Here is a 15,743-nt window from a genome sequence, read left to right on the forward strand (position 1 = left end):
GGTTATACACTCCTTTAAAAGTGAGCAGCGAATATAAGAATAACAATAACAGTATACTGTGAGCAATACTTTATTCCTTAGTGCTCTTGTCTTTGCCTGTCTGCTAATTATGGTGGCTGAATTTGTATAACTGCAAAGCAGCTCATTTTTTATCATATTTTATCCTTCTAAACTCTCAGATCACTTAAACTCTGCTGCTTCTTCACTGTAGTTTAGTTAGACCAGGGATGCTCACACTTTTTTGGCTCGAGAGCTACTTTGAAACCCAGCAAGGCCCGGAGATCTACCAGAGTTTTTTTTACAATGTTCGCGCCATCATAACATATAACATTTATGTGTACAATGTATGTTGGTGTACCTTGAACCCCACTGAGTATAACAGGACTTACTCCTGAGTAGACATGCCTAGGATTAGGCTGTGAGGCTGCAATCCTAGCCACGCTTACCTGGGAGTAAGCCCCATTGAGTACAATGAGCCTTACTCCCGGTGTTTCCTCCCAGAGGCACCTGAAGGGGGGGGTCGGCACTCCGCGATCTACTCATTTTGCCTCGCGATCTACCGGTAGATCGTGATCCACCTATTGAGCACCCCTGAGTTAGACAAAGGTTGATGTGTCAGTGGCAGACTTAGGGGGTGCAAAGGGAGGAACGGGGTAGCTTAGAGTGGCAGTGTGCCAGGAATTGCTCACAACTCTTCATGCTCTGCTGCTCTAGGCCACCCCTTCTCCTATAAAGAAGGAGATGGGGGCAGCCCAATCCGGCGCTGAAGCACAGCTGGAAAGGTTGCAGTTTGCACCCTCTGGCCGCAATTCTGGGCTGTCTTTCATCTCCTTAGAGGAGGCAAAAGGTGCCATCCAGAGTGGAATTGTGCCCAGAGTGGCAGCCATTCTGGGTGCAAGTTTGTGCCTCTTTGAGCTGTGTTGGAGGAGCCTCACTGCCTGGAGGAGAGGAAGGGGGCCTGCCCAGAGTGATGCGGAATCACTCTGGGAGAGGCTTGAACTACCGGCTCGATTCCAGAAGCAATTGTGGTGATGTGATGATGTCAATGCAGTTATTTCCTGGTCACAGGTGGGGGGGGCGGCAGACTGAGACAGGTGGTGACCCTGAGCAAGAAAAAGCTCAGGACCGCCACTGTGGTGTGTTTCATTAGAAGCCTAAGCATGGGATTAACTCGAGTACAAGAGCCAGTAAACAAGGGTAGCTATTCCCAGCATGAAATGTTATTTATAATATCGCCTATATTGGAAACTCTGATTTCCTTCTCTTGGAAATTAGAATAAGATTATAGTAACATTGCTCAGTTGGCATTGATTTCTTTTTTTCTTTTTTCTTTTTTTTGGAGAGCATTGATGGATCATATAAGATTAATGATGATAAAAAACTAATAATGTAGTGTCTGTTAGATGTCTTAAGCTAGATCTATAATTTGTTGGGTCCAAGAAGATGACCACTTGTATTAGTTGTTCATTTAATCCTTAGCTTATTCTAGGTAAGTCAGGGAAAAATTGTGTACCACAAGCAATGTATTGCATGTACAAGGTATAATTCAAAGGTCTATGTCCTGCAAGCAAGCCTTGCGCACTTTATAGCACAATGTAATGCTTTTTTACCTGGGAGTAAACTCCACAGAACAAAATTGGGGCCCAATCCTATCCAACTTTCCAGCACTGATGCAGCCATGTGAATGGGGCATATCCTGCATCCTGTGATGAGGGAGGCAGTCATGGAGGCTTGGGACTGCATTGTGGCTGCATTGGCCCTGAAAAGTTTAATAGGACTGGCCCTTCAGAATTGCAGCATAAATTTATAAAATTGGTTCATGAGTTCGTCTTCTACATTTTGTCTCTCCAGACTTGGCTAATATTCTATTTCACAACCAAGGCAATCCAGAACCCACTATATCAAAGCAGATGGGACAGTGAAAGTAGATATATGCATGACTCTCCAACTTTAAAACAAAAACAATTAAAATAAGTTAAAGAATTAAAAACACCATTGTTAGGAAATAAGCACATGCAGGGATCTCCAAATATAGTCATCCATACCTACCAGGAATGTAACATGCCTTGGGTGCCCTTCGGGGAGAAGGGCAGAATGCAAATCTAATAAATAAATAAATAAATAAATGAACAAACTGTAGTTTAGGGATTGCCCTCATGGGGGAGGCATGTTCTTCCCCAGAACTGTAGAGTTTTCTAACCTTGCTTTTGCAAGATAAGCCCACAAACTTGCCCTAAAGCTATTAAATAGCTTTCAAAAACATGGTAATAGGAAAAGTAAAAGATAACTTTAGAGAAGAATGGTGTTGTTAATACATTCTGGGATAATATTTGGAAAAAAGATTTCATTTGACATCCAGTGATAGGGACTTCAGAAGCAATGCAGGGTCACAGTAATGTTTCAGTGGCACATAAGCAGATGTGGTAATGTGTTCAGAGTGCTGGTATGAACACAGACTGCATGACCTGGGACTGGCTTTGCTTAAGCCATTTCTGCCCGGTGTTGCATAAATGCAACAGGGGTCAAATGTATAACCTGTGGGCTGGGCAGAAATGGGTTAATGAACCTCTTTACTGACTTGAGCTTGTCTGGGCCTTTTAATCTGCCAGTCTAGTTCTGCAATCTGGTCTTCCCTTAATACAAGTTTGTTGGGTCCAGGGATAGGTTCTCTTTAGTGGCAACACCTCACCTATGGGGCTCTCTCCCCATTAAGGTTTGTCAAGTTCCTACCTGTCCTGTTTTTAAACACATGCTGAGAACTCTTTTGTTCTACCAAACTTTAACTGCTTATTTTGGCTGGCACTTTTGGTTTGCTACTGCTTTAGTATTTTGTTGGTATTCTTGAATTGTGCTTTTGTTTGTTTTTTTGCACTGTCCTGGCATTTTATTATCCTAAAAGGCAGCAGTGTGGAGGCTGTGCATGTGATTCAATTGCAACTTTCACCTATGATTCATGAACAATAGGAGCATGCCTTATTGTATGCAGACAATTGTTGCTCCCTGTAAGGGACTAGGTTGAGTTTTCAGAGCTATTTCTGCTCTCTGAAAATCCAAATTCTGTCTCCATGTCATTAAAATTTTAGTAGCAGAAAGGTCAGTTTTTCAAACCACTCACTGCTGTCCTGTACATTCCAAGCACTTCGATGGTCTAACTTCATGTTTCCCAGGAGCCAATTTTGTTGTGTCTTTTTTTCCACTGTAGGAATGCAACCCATTGCAGCAGAAGTTATTTTTACCTGGTGGTCTTTTCAAAAAACAATGGTTCATGTTTCAATGAGAAGTTTGCGATCTCTCAGGATGTATTCACATCACAAAGTGCGAAGATTATGTGTCCTGATTTGGATTCTTTCAGAGCAGAGACCCACCCTATCCTTTGGTACAAGGTATAAGAAAATGAAGTTGGAGGGTTTTTTCTCTCTCCAAGCGTGTGCTTACATTTTGAGAACCGGCCCCATGATCTAAATCAGTGGTTCTCAAACTTTTTGCACTGGGACCCACATTTTAGAATGAGAATCTGTTAGGACCCACCAGAAGTGATGTCATGACTGGAAGCGACATCATCAAGCACGAAAATTTGTTAACAATCCTGGGCTGCAATCCTATCCACACTTACCCAGGAATAAGTCCCATTTACTATCATTGTTAAAAACATACATAGTAGCCTGTTAAAAGTACAGATCTGTAACATATCTCCAAATACAACCACATACCATGGTAGCATCAAGTCTAATATATTAAAAATAAAATTTTGAAATGAATGGGACCCACCTGAAATTGGCTCATGACCCACCTAGTGGGTCCTGATCCACAGTTTGAGAAACACTGATCTAAACACTTTGAGGTCTTTCAAGCAGAGACTTACATATGTGGAAATTACATATGTACAGGAAAGGTGGTTTTTAAATTCAAACTGTAAGGGTACTTATTATACTGCATAACTCAAACATTGTTTATGTTGAATTTTTAATATATCTTTATACAATTCAGAGGTGATTCAAATGGTAATCTTAGTTTTTTTATATCATGAAAACTTTTATCTTAAATTTTGTGTTATCTTGCCAATATTGTAAACATTGCCAGTGCATTGCAATGTGTGTCGTTTAATACAACTTCATGGTGTAAATTGTGGCCAAACTATTGATGCAGTGCCAGAAACAGCAGAAAAATTAATAAAGAAACATTGAAATATTCACATAAACATGAAATTGTTCAAATTTTGTTACACAGTGTTATGCATGTTGTATGCTATGTGTTCTATTCAAACACATGTGACTAGCCACAATTCAGTTTTGTTTTAAATTATAGTAATAATTGGAAAGCCACTTCAGGCAAAGGAATGTAGACTGAAGATGTTATAGAATAGAATGGGAAGTGGTTAACCCTTTTCTTGCCTTCTATTTCTCTGCTCCAAGTCATTTCCACTGGCTTCTGTGACAAAGGGCCCAATCCTATTCAACTTTCCGGGCCCAATACAGCTGCAGTTCAACCCCAAAATAATGGAACAAACCTTTCCTTATCTTGAGTTGGCATCTGTGACTGCCTCCAGCAACACAGAATGCAGTGCACTCCCCAGTGGTACAGCTGCATCAGTGCTGGAAAGTTGGATAGGATTGGGCCCCGAAGTGTACTAACTGTTAAATCAGTCAAGTAAATACCGAATGGATAGTTTTGTATCTCCTCCTCTGACTGCTGGTGGTTCTCATACAGGATTGCAAGATGATTAAAGATGAAAGGTTTCAAAGGTTAAAGGACTACATTCTTTTTTTTTTTTTTATTTATTTACTTACTTTAAGACATGGGTACAGGAAAAATCACAAACATATATGTACAGGGTAATACACAAGGGAAAAAACACCAGGAAATCGCAGAACTGTAGCCGATACTCTTATGTTTCCCTACCTATCATCCTTGAATAACTTATTGTTTATCTAACCACTCATACAATGGTTTCCACAATTTCTGTATTCTCTCTATTTCGCCATCTCCCAATCTTTCCGTCAATACATCTATTTCAACCATCTCATATAATTTCTCAATCCACATCTCTACAGTGGGAGTATCAGGGTTCTTCCACAATCTAGCATATACCAATCTCGCTGCAGTAATTGCATACAACAAAATATGTTTAAGATCATTGTTATAACTTTCAGGAAAAATACTCAAGAGAAACAGTTCTGGTTGGAAATGTATTTCACAATTAAAAATAATTTGAATAGTTCTATATATTTTTTGCCAAAAATTTTTGGCCTTAGGGCAAAGCCACCACATATGATAAAAAAAACCTTTCACCTCTTTGCATTTCCAACACTTATCGCATGTGCCGGGATACATTTTTGCTAATCTATCTGGAGACAGGTACCATCTATAAAACATTTTGTATATGTTTTCTTTCATTGTTACTGCCTTAATTATCTTCATATTTCTCTTCCAAAGCTGGTCCCAATTATTCATTGTTATATTACGTCCAATATTTTTTGCCCATGTAATCATTACCTCTTTTACCGATTCGTCTACCATTTCCATACTCAACAAATATTGATACATCCTTCTGATATAATTTTGCTCATTTGATAAAAATATTTTATCAAATTCCGTCTCCTCTGGGTAGATTCCTTCTTTTTTATCTTTCAACCATCTTGTTTTAATCTGTAACTCCGTCAACCAATCCAGTTCAATCCCTTTCTCCCACAATACCTCTTTTGAGTACATAACTGCTTTCTCATCTAATAATTCATCATATCTCCTATTCTGTGAACCTTGCAACCACATTGGCCTAGTATCAATTTCTAACGGTTTCACCCATCTTGGAATCTTCTCGTAAACTTTATATCTGATTTGTTCCCAGACAAACAACAATGCTCTTCTTATCAGATGTTGTTTAAAGTAACTATGATATTTGGCTTTATCATAAATCAAAAAGGCATGTGGACCAACCTGCAAATCGTGTAGTTCTAATTTTAACTCTCTAGATTTTTCGGCTTCTGCCCAATCCTTTATCCAATTTAATGCCGCTGCATAGTAATAAATTTCCCAATTTGGCATTCCGAAACCAGCTCGTTCTTTCACATCTTGTAATAATTTCATCTTTATTCTAGCTTTTTTCCCTTGCCAAATGAAATTAGCCATCATTTTATTCAAATCTTGAAAGAACACCTTTTTTAATAAAATTGGGATTGTCTGAAATAAGAATAATATTCTTGGCAGCACATTTGACTTAACTGTTGCTATTCTACCCAACAATGATAAATTTAATCCATTCCATCTTTTTATGTCTTTCTTAATCTCCATCATTAACTTTAGATAATTATTTTCCATCAACTCACTACATTTATCTGATACAGTAATTCCCAAATATTTAACTTTCTTTGTGATATTAATACCAAATTACTGTAGTTGCTGTTTCTCTTGTTTTCTCATATTTTTCACTAATATTTTCGTTTTATCATAATTTATCCTCAATCCTGCCATTTTACCGTATTCTGTCAGATTCTCTATCAAATATTTTAAAGACTGGGTTGGATTCTCCAAGATAAAAGTGAGATCGTCTGCATAAGCTTGAATTTTAAATTCTTCATTTTGGATCTTCACTCCCACAATTCTTTCATCTCTTCTTACTATATTGTTTAATATTTCCAGAGTTATAATAAACAGTAATGGAGATAGAGGGCATCCTTGTCTTGTTCCCTGCTGGATTTCTATCATTCTTGTTATGTCACCATTTATCTTTATTCTTGCCGTTTGTTTGGTATATATCTTCTCTATAACCCTTATAAACTTTGGCCCAAAGTTCATCTGGTACATTTGTTGAATCATAAAGTTCCAATTTACTCTATCAAATGCTTTATGCGCATCTACGAAAATTAATCCTAATTTTTTCTCTGAGTGTGCCTCAAAATATTCTATTATATTAATAATAACTCTCACATTATCTTTTAAGTGTCGTTTTGGCAAGAAGCCCGTTTGATCTTGGTGTATTATTTGCAGCAGAACTCTCTTTAATCTTTCAGCCAATATTGATGCAAAAACCTTGTAGTCTGTATTCAAAAGAGAAATTGGCCTATAATTTCTAATTTCTTTCTTTTCTGTTCCTTGTTTATGTATTAACGTAATTAAAGCTTCTGTCCATGAATCTGGAATATTTCCTGTTTCCCATATATCATTAACCAGATTCTTAAATGGTAATTGTATCGTCTCTTCAAATAATTTATAATATTCTGCTGGAATGGCATCTGGTCCGGGAGATTTCTGATTTTTCTGTCTTTTGATTGCTTCTGATAGTTCTTGCATGGAAATTTTTTGATCTAAAATTAGTTTCTGTTCTGATGTCAATTTTAGCATATTGTTTTTTAATAAATAATCCATTTGCAGGTCCGGATCTACATTATATTTCTTGTATAATTGTTGAAAAAAATTTTCAATAATAAGTTTAACTTCTGAGGATTTGTATTTCTCAATTCCATTTTCATCTATCAAACTATTTATAAAGTTCCTCTGTCGTTCTTTTTTCAGTCTGTGTGCCAGCCATCTTCCAGGTTTATTAGCGTTTTCAAAATAATTCTGTTTAATTAATCTTAATTTTCTCTCCATTTCTTCCGTTTGTATGATTCTGATCTCATGTTGAAGTTTCTGTATATTTGCAACTAATTCCTCTCTAGATGGATTTTCTTGGAACTCCCGCTCTTTCTTCTTTAATTTTAAGGTTAGTTCTTTGATAAGTTGGATTTCCTTCCTTTTTTTCCTTACTGAAAATTTCATCATAATTCAAGTCATTTCCACTGGCTTCTGTGACAAAGGGCCCAATCCTATTCAACTTTCCGGGCCCAATACAGCTGCAGTTCAACCCCAAAATAATGGAACAAACCTTTCCTTATCTTGAGTTGGCATCTGTGACTGCCTCCAGCAACACAGAATGCAGTGCACTCCCCAGTGGTACAGCTGCATCAGTGCTGGAAAGTTGGATAGGATTGGGCCCCGAAGTGTACTAACTGTTAAATCAGTCAAGTAAATACCGAATGGATAGTTTTGTATCTCCTCCTCTGACTGCTGGTGGTTCTCATACAGGATTGCAAGATGATTAAAGATGAAAGGTTTCAAAGGTTAAAGGACTACATTCTAATAAACAACACAACAATGGAGGACCAAGGAAGCTATACGTGCAAAATGCCTTATTATGACACAGGAAAAAAATATAGCATTTCAAGAGATATTCGCCTAATGGTTACAGGTAACAACCTCCTTTATATGTGTGAAAGGTAAGGACTGTGATCCTGGGTACAACACCTTAACATCTGTGCTGTATGGTTTAAGAAAGTTAGGATGGCAATGCCCAAGTGTAGTTTTAACCTTTTATGGTTTGAATATTTTGTTGAGGAAGTCACGTTAAAGGAAAGAACCATCTACCCTTATAGGAAAAGTAATAAAAGAGGGCAAGGTGGACCAGGGGAGAGGACATAATCAGCAATCCAGAGATGTAACCATGTTTCTGTGATGCTGCAAAGGTTTCTTCACTACGCAGTGAAGTTCCTTTGCTGCTAGAAAATTGCACAAGGTAGATGCAGAAGATTCTGGGGCATGTGAGAAGAGAATAATAGTCCTGCCTCCTCTGTGATTTGCATATTATCTGAAATCTAACAGACTCTTTTGGGGAGCATGGTGTAACCAGGTAATGTTACAGGGTTCCTGAGTGTGACTTTTGACTTATGTGAAGAGGTTCTGATATCAAAGCAGATATTAAGCTGCCCCCCTTTTTTTTCCAGAAAGCCCACCAAATCAGCCTCCAAAAATTTGGTTTCCAAGAAACCATTCAATTGAAATAGAACTTGGTAAGTAGTTTATGTGCATCAGTTAATTCCATGAATCAGTCCAATCCAGTTTCCAGTCTCTAGCTTCCATTATCATTTTGCTAATCAGCCCTGTCTCCTCTCAATGACCAATAGCCAGAATGCCCCACAGTGCAGAGGTTTCAATATATTGTGTGCTGAGGTATAGCTGCCCCTTGTTGTAGGCACAGTCGACTTGTGTGAATTTAACTATACACACTTGGCAAATCAGGCACACACACATGCATGAATAAACATGTTATGCACACACACAGAGAAAAACAACAGTTTAAGCAGTAAAGACAATTCCACTTAATAGAGACACCTAGTGCGGCTGAGATTAAAGAAAGAAGCTGCTGTTGCCTAGTCTTGTAATGTTTAAACAGACAATACCGATTTTTCCAATGTAAAGGATTCTCAATGTAATTTTGATTATACATGATTTTAACTTTACGTGCGGACTCTTGAACGTAACCCTTACATAAGACACGGGGTGACTGTACATTTCTTCTCCAACCCTTGAAAATTGGGGATATTCAGACATAACTCTAAACCATGGTTTAGCATTATGGGGGAGTAAGTAGACGTGTCTCAGACTTGTGTGCTGTTTGCTCCCTCTGCTGGTTTAGTATTCTGTTTCCTTTCATTTGAGAGGTATTGCATTTCTGTATCCCTTCCCTGTAGCACAACGTAGAGAACTTAGCACTCTATGATCCTTGACCTTTCTGATTTGCAGGTAAGGGTATTGTAACTCAAATGATTTTGTGAACAAACTCTTGAAGGAAAGCAGTAGCTTTTCCACTCCTGGTTGCATCAGAAACCTTCTTTCTGTATCTCAGGGTTCCTAATCATGCAGATTTGGGCAAAAGGAAACAAAGTGTGGCTTTTCTTGATGTAAAATACTGTGGTCCTTTGATTGACTTTGGCATTATGGGAACTCTTGACTGCTTAGAAATATGTATGATTTTTGGTAGTTTCGAGTCACAATTTAAATATTTTTGGTGCTTTATACTGACATCTGCTCCATGCTGCAGAAGTGTGAACTTGTCCTGTTCTCTTATCCCTCTGGGCCTCCCACTGACTCCCATTTGACTTGATGTGTTTGTGCTTTTGAGGAAGGGAACCATGTGATATTTGAGTAAACCAGGAACAACTTTTTATCTGATAAGCAGCAGCGGACCTAGTGCTTTGTGAACAGGACAGATGCCCCGGGTGCTGAGTCTGTGTGCCTTTAGGACCGCACGGGAAACCTCATTGAGGCTCCCAATGTGGTCAGAAACTGTGTTTCTGGTTTGCCTAAAGCAGTTTAAGACCGCGGGGAAGCCTTAGGAGGCTTTTTGGGTCAGTCCTGGAGCTATGTGGGGCTCTGTTTCACTCCAGGTGAGTGGGGGGCGGCTTCGCATGGGGAGGGTGGCATTGCGGACCTTTGCCTCGGGTGCGGGACTGGGTGGGTTCACCACTGTTGATAATGACTCTCTTTCAGGGTCCAGTGTTGTTGTGGACTGCAACGCATCAGGTGCTGAACAGTATCAAGTATTTTGGAAAGTGAATGGTTCTTACATTAATTCTTATAATAAAAATAACTTTTTTGAAATTTATGAGTAAGTAGACTTCCAAATATACAATTTTCTCAACTAAAATAATTTAAGATGTTTCTTTGAACAAGATAATCACTTCTAAAGGAATAATGCGATAATAACCTATATGTTTCAAGACCATATTTTAATTTATGAAGTTTTAATATTTTGCAACTATTGCTATTCAAAATTGTTGAACAGAAAATATTTTAGTTGGACAAACTCCAGAAGTTAGTGGTAGACAGGGAGGCCTGGCTTGCTGTGGTCCACGGAGTCATGAAGAGTCAGGCACAACTTAACGACTAAGCGACAACAAGAGCAGAGATGGCAAAGAGGCACCACAATCCTATCCAGTGGTGGTGCAGTGGGCCACGTTATATTCAGCACTGGGATCGAGCAGGCCTCGGAGTAAGGGACCATTGGTTCTCTTACCCCATATTAAGCCCCACCCTGCTGAATGGGGCTACTTGGATCTGCACCAGCAAAATTGCTGCCTCATGTCTGAGGAGCCCCTTATAGGGCTTCCAGGTCCAGAAAAGGGGTTAGGATACGACAGAGGCTGCCTCCTGCTGATCCTGACCCCATTCTGGACCTGATCCCTCCCCATTCTGTCCTTACCCCACTTCATTACATCCTTTTTCAAATCTGCGCTGCTCGGTACAGAATTTACGTGCACTGGCAGCTATTCCTCGGGATCCAGCACCAGTGCAGTGGTGTGGTCTTTTCCTGCCGGCGCTCCTTACTCTACAGTAGTCGTGAAGTGCTTTATGGTACTTTCGCAATGCCTAGTGCTTAGGAAGAAATGGGATTTGGCCATAATGTCCTAGGGCTCCATGACCATTTTGTCAGGCCCCTGATAGCTCTGCCAGATTTATGTAGGTGCAGAAACCATGCGTGTCTGGCCTACGTAGTACAGACAGTAGCCAGTTGAATGAAACATTTGAATGAAACATCTAATGAAAACATTAAGGGGATAGACCAGTCCCTCTCATCCTGTCACACATGCTGAGTGTGGATAGTATGCTATGTCTGTATTTAAACACTACATGTTTTGTATTTTTCTTTTGAAAGTTTGCTGCTTACCTGTTGTGTTTTTGTTTTTCAATAGAAAAGAAGTGCTGTTGGATCGACAGCCTTTTTGTACAGTGAGGCTCAACATTTTAGAAGTCAGTAAGAGGGAATATGAGCATCCACTTGTGTGTCATGCTCTGAATCACTTTGGTCATGTTACAGCATATGTTAAATTAAAGGACAAAGGTAAGGCACATCTTGTTTTTTTGTTTTTTTCTCATGCCATATTAATTTCTGCACTGACATTTAAGAGTGATTTATGGGTACTTTTCTGAGGTATAAGAATACTCTGACTTGTGGCAGTATCAAGCTGTTTTTTGACCCAAAAATGAAAACATCTGTTTCTGTAGATTTGGCCATTTGCTTGGAAAAGGTAAATTCTTTATATAAACTAACTAAATAAACAAGAGATTAACATTCCCCAGTTTGTGCTTGTGTTTTTTAAAAAGAATTTACATAAGAGATGTCTTCAGATTATAGTGCAGATGTTTGTTTGAAAGCTCACAGTCTCTCAAACCCTTTTCCCCTCCCATTTGCCTCATTGAGGTAGTCCCAGATTTTAGGAGACCACTGATTGGGTTACTGCTCACAACACTTGTCTTTGGAACAGTTATTGTGTGGATCTGCAAGGTCTTCAAGGTTAATATTGTCCTCTGGTATCGGAACTCCGGCTGTCCTTTGATAAGTAAAGTAGGTATGTCAAGGTAACCAGGTTGTGTGGGGATTTTAGACCTGAAATTCTATTTGGATTTTTTTAATGTCATATTTTTCAGCATGTAAGTATGACTATTTTATTACTCTATCTGCAAGGGTGTCAACACTCACAAATTTTGAATGAGAACATTCAACTGGGATTTTGTAAGAGAATGACTGAAGTCTCTTACATTCCTACATGGCTTACATGACTGAAGTCTCCTAACATTATTGCATTTATTCTTGAATGATATACATTGGGTTACATACCATGAAATTATAAAATATATTCATTGGGTAGAGCATTGTCAGAATTGTAAGACATTGACAGCCCAATCCTATCTAAATCCCCCTGCCATTGATGCAGCTGTGTAGGGCACTTGGAGAGGTCTGTCCAGGGTAAGTGAATTATTGTTCACTTGGAAAGCCTCTGTGGAAAGACTCCATCTCCACCGTGGGACTCCTTGGATTTACATGTGATATTCTGCAGGTGTATGTTCAAGGTGTGTAACAGTGGCAGAAAGGGAGAGGGAAGAGGCTAGGATATGGTCACCTGCGAATGTCACCAACCCTGCCCCCCTCCCCACCTGGGAACTCCCTCAATCCCCCTCCACTCCGTTCCACCTCCACTGCCATCAGACTCACTATTTCTGGTCCAGTGGTGGGCCTCTAGCACTGTTGCCAGCACTGGCAGCACACTCAGAGTGTTTGCTGGTGTCCCAATCCTGGATAGGATTGGATCATTAGTTTTTTTTTTAATAGGTCTCATAGTTGTGCAGGAATGCTTGGAAATTTGATGGCAGAATGTTTGAAGAATTTCCAAATACAAAGACAGATGAATACACCACAAATTATTTCTAAGCTTAACTCATGACTTCTTTAGGAGTTGCATCAAGATGTTGACTACTGGGGGGGGGGGGGAGAGAGTTTTATGGCAGTCTTTATTCAAGCATAGTTTGAAATGTCAGGCCTTTCTGCACATTACAAATTCAGAGGGTGGATTTTATACCCGTTTATCATGACTTCCGTCCCCCACCACAAGAATCCTGAGAATGATCGTTTGGTGAGGATTCTGAGAGAGATCCCTAGCCTCCCTTTGGGAACCATAGTTTTCAGGGTACCCTGGCAAAAGGGAATGACTGTCAAATTGCCAGTCTTGATGTGTTTAAATCTGTAGTTTGTACCTTGGTGTTGGTGGAAGGAGATTTGTCCAGCTTTCCATACATCAAGAAGGTTTGTGTGAAAACGATAATCTATGTATTGTATAGTCATTGATTGTGCTTGGGTCATATTGTAGAAAACAATGTATGTCATTATCGATAGCTTTACTTTAATCTTGTCTGTGTACATGGTTGCATATATTGAGGCTAATTATATGTACATGTGGTGTTTTTCATCCCACTTTCAAATTGGTTCTTAGAACAAAGATTGAACCATATGTGGCTCCTAACCCATACTCTTCAATTTGGCTGCATATAATTTAAGAAAACAATTGGAAAAGGTATATAAAATATGTTTTTCTCTTGACAGTTTCAGATGGGAAGATCTATGATGCATATGTCTTGTCCCTGAAGGCAAATGGGAAGGGTCACGTTTATTGCCTAGATAACTTTGTTCTTAAAATTCTGCCTGATGTTTTGGAGAGACAGTGTGGATATAATCTTTTCATAGTTGGAAGGGATGACCTACCAGGGCAAGGTATGTTTTAAATATCAAAGTATGTATTGTATGTAGAACTTTTATAGGCATAACACATACTTAACAGGAAACAAATCCACAACAATAAACACACAGACAACAAGAACAGAGTGAGAGACAATAAAATTAGTTAAAGCTGATGTTCCTTACTTTCTAAGTAGTTACTACAGAGACAGTCAATCCTTATAGTTTGGCGGAAGGGGTAAATAGTGTTTGGTGTTGTTGGATAACTGACAGAAGATAAACGACAATCTGTCTAACAAAGTCCTGGCCTTCTGAGGCTAATAGTAGGTGAATACTGTCTTAGGGTGCAATCCTAACCCCTTATGTCAGTGCTTTCCAGCACTGGCATAGTGGTGTCAGTGGGACATGTGCTGCATCCTGCAGTTGGGTGTCACTCACAGAGGCCTCCTCAAAGTAAGGGATGTTTGTTCCCTTACCTCAGAGCTGCATTGCCCTTATGTCAGTGCTGGAAAGCAATGACATAAGGGGTGAGGATTGTGCCCTTAGTCTGAGTTCCAAAAATGCGATGGTAAATAAGGATACAGGTTAGTCTGCCAAAGATCTTCATATAGTGGACAGTGTAAAAGAATATGAGATAAGTTCTCAATAGCTCCCTTATTACATATACACAGTCTTTACTGTTAAATATCAAATATTTCTTTACTCGGCCTGCAGTTAGTCTGTGGAACTCCTTGTCACAGGATGTGGTGATGGTATCTGACATAGATGCCTTTAAAAGGGGATTGGACAAATTTCTGGAGGAAAAGTCCATCCTGGGTTACAAGCCATGAAGTGTTTGTGCAACGTTCTGATTTTAGAAATGGGCTATGTCAGAATGCCAGTGCAAGGGAGGGCACCAGGATGCAGGTCTTTTGTTGTCTTGTGTTCTCCATGGGGCATTTGGTGGGCCACTGTGAGATACAGGAAACTGGACTAGATGGGCCTATGGCCTGATCCAGCAGGGCTGTTCTTATGTAAAGTAAAAATACACAAGCATCATTCTAAAAATTAGTGTAGGGCACAGCTGAATATTCTTCAGACAAAGGAACAGGACAGAAATGTGTTAACTGCAAACTACTGTCTCTTGCTGGAGAAGTTAGATTACTCACTTCCTTCAGAAGCAACATGTAAAGAATAATTTATACTTTTGTTGCTGTTTGTATATGACCTGAGGCACTCTGATGGTATACATGCTTATTTCTTAGTGGACCCTTTCTTTTTCTTGTTGAATGAAGCTATTGTTTGTTCCTGGTGGGAGAGGTTTTGCTTATGACCATGAAGGAAACACTTTATGGTATCCTTTAAATTACAGCAGTGATCCACATCGCTGATGACACCATTAAGCACAGCAGAAGGCTGATTATCATTCTGGAGCCAGAACTATCAAGCTGCAGCAGGCTGGAAGAAACATCCGAACAGCAAATAGCTATATACAATGCACTTGTTTGTTACGGAATTAAAGTGATACTAATTGAGATGGGGAAGTTACAGGACTACACAAACATGCCAGAATCAATTCAATACATTAAGCAAAAGCATGGAGCAATCAGGTGGAAAAAGGATTTTGCAGAAAAATCTCTGTCAGCGGATACAACATTCTGGAAAAATGTGAGGTATCAGATGCCACCGAGAAGATCTGCATCTCATTCAGAATTCCACTTGCTGCCACAGATTTCTACCAATTCTGCAACTACTATCTCAAGATGACAGTAATAACTGAGTCAGCTGGATGAGGTTCCTGTGGGTTGCCCAGTCTACTCCTTGCCTTAAAAGCATGTCCAGACTGATGTGCCTTAATCCCTTTCATAAGTAAGCAACTGATATAAATTCTACAGTGACTGCCTGTCCATGTTACCCCATTCTGCATAGTTAGCGCATTCAG

At 39.4% G+C, this 15,743-nt stretch overlaps 1 protein-coding gene across 1 annotated transcript; it reads left to right on the top strand.

The window, feature by feature from the left end:
• The first annotated feature begins 8,070 nt into the window (after nucleotides 1-8,070).
• On the top strand, nucleotides 8,071-15,568 carry LOC136645080 (interleukin-1 receptor type 1-like). Its single transcript, XM_066621329.1, has 5 exons — nucleotides 8,071-8,252; nucleotides 11,505-11,653; nucleotides 12,018-12,161; nucleotides 13,691-13,858; nucleotides 15,174-15,568. Exons 1-5 carry the CDS (start codon nucleotides 8,071-8,073, stop codon nucleotides 15,566-15,568), a joined length of 1,038 nt encoding a protein of 345 aa, XP_066477426.1.
• Nucleotides 15,569-15,743: the final 175 nt, after the last annotated feature.

This window comes from Tiliqua scincoides, chromosome 3, assembly GCF_035046505.1.
Source record: "Tiliqua scincoides isolate rTilSci1 chromosome 3, rTilSci1.hap2, whole genome shotgun sequence".
Classification (NCBI taxonomy): Eukaryota; Metazoa; Chordata; class Lepidosauria; order Squamata; family Scincidae; genus Tiliqua; species Tiliqua scincoides.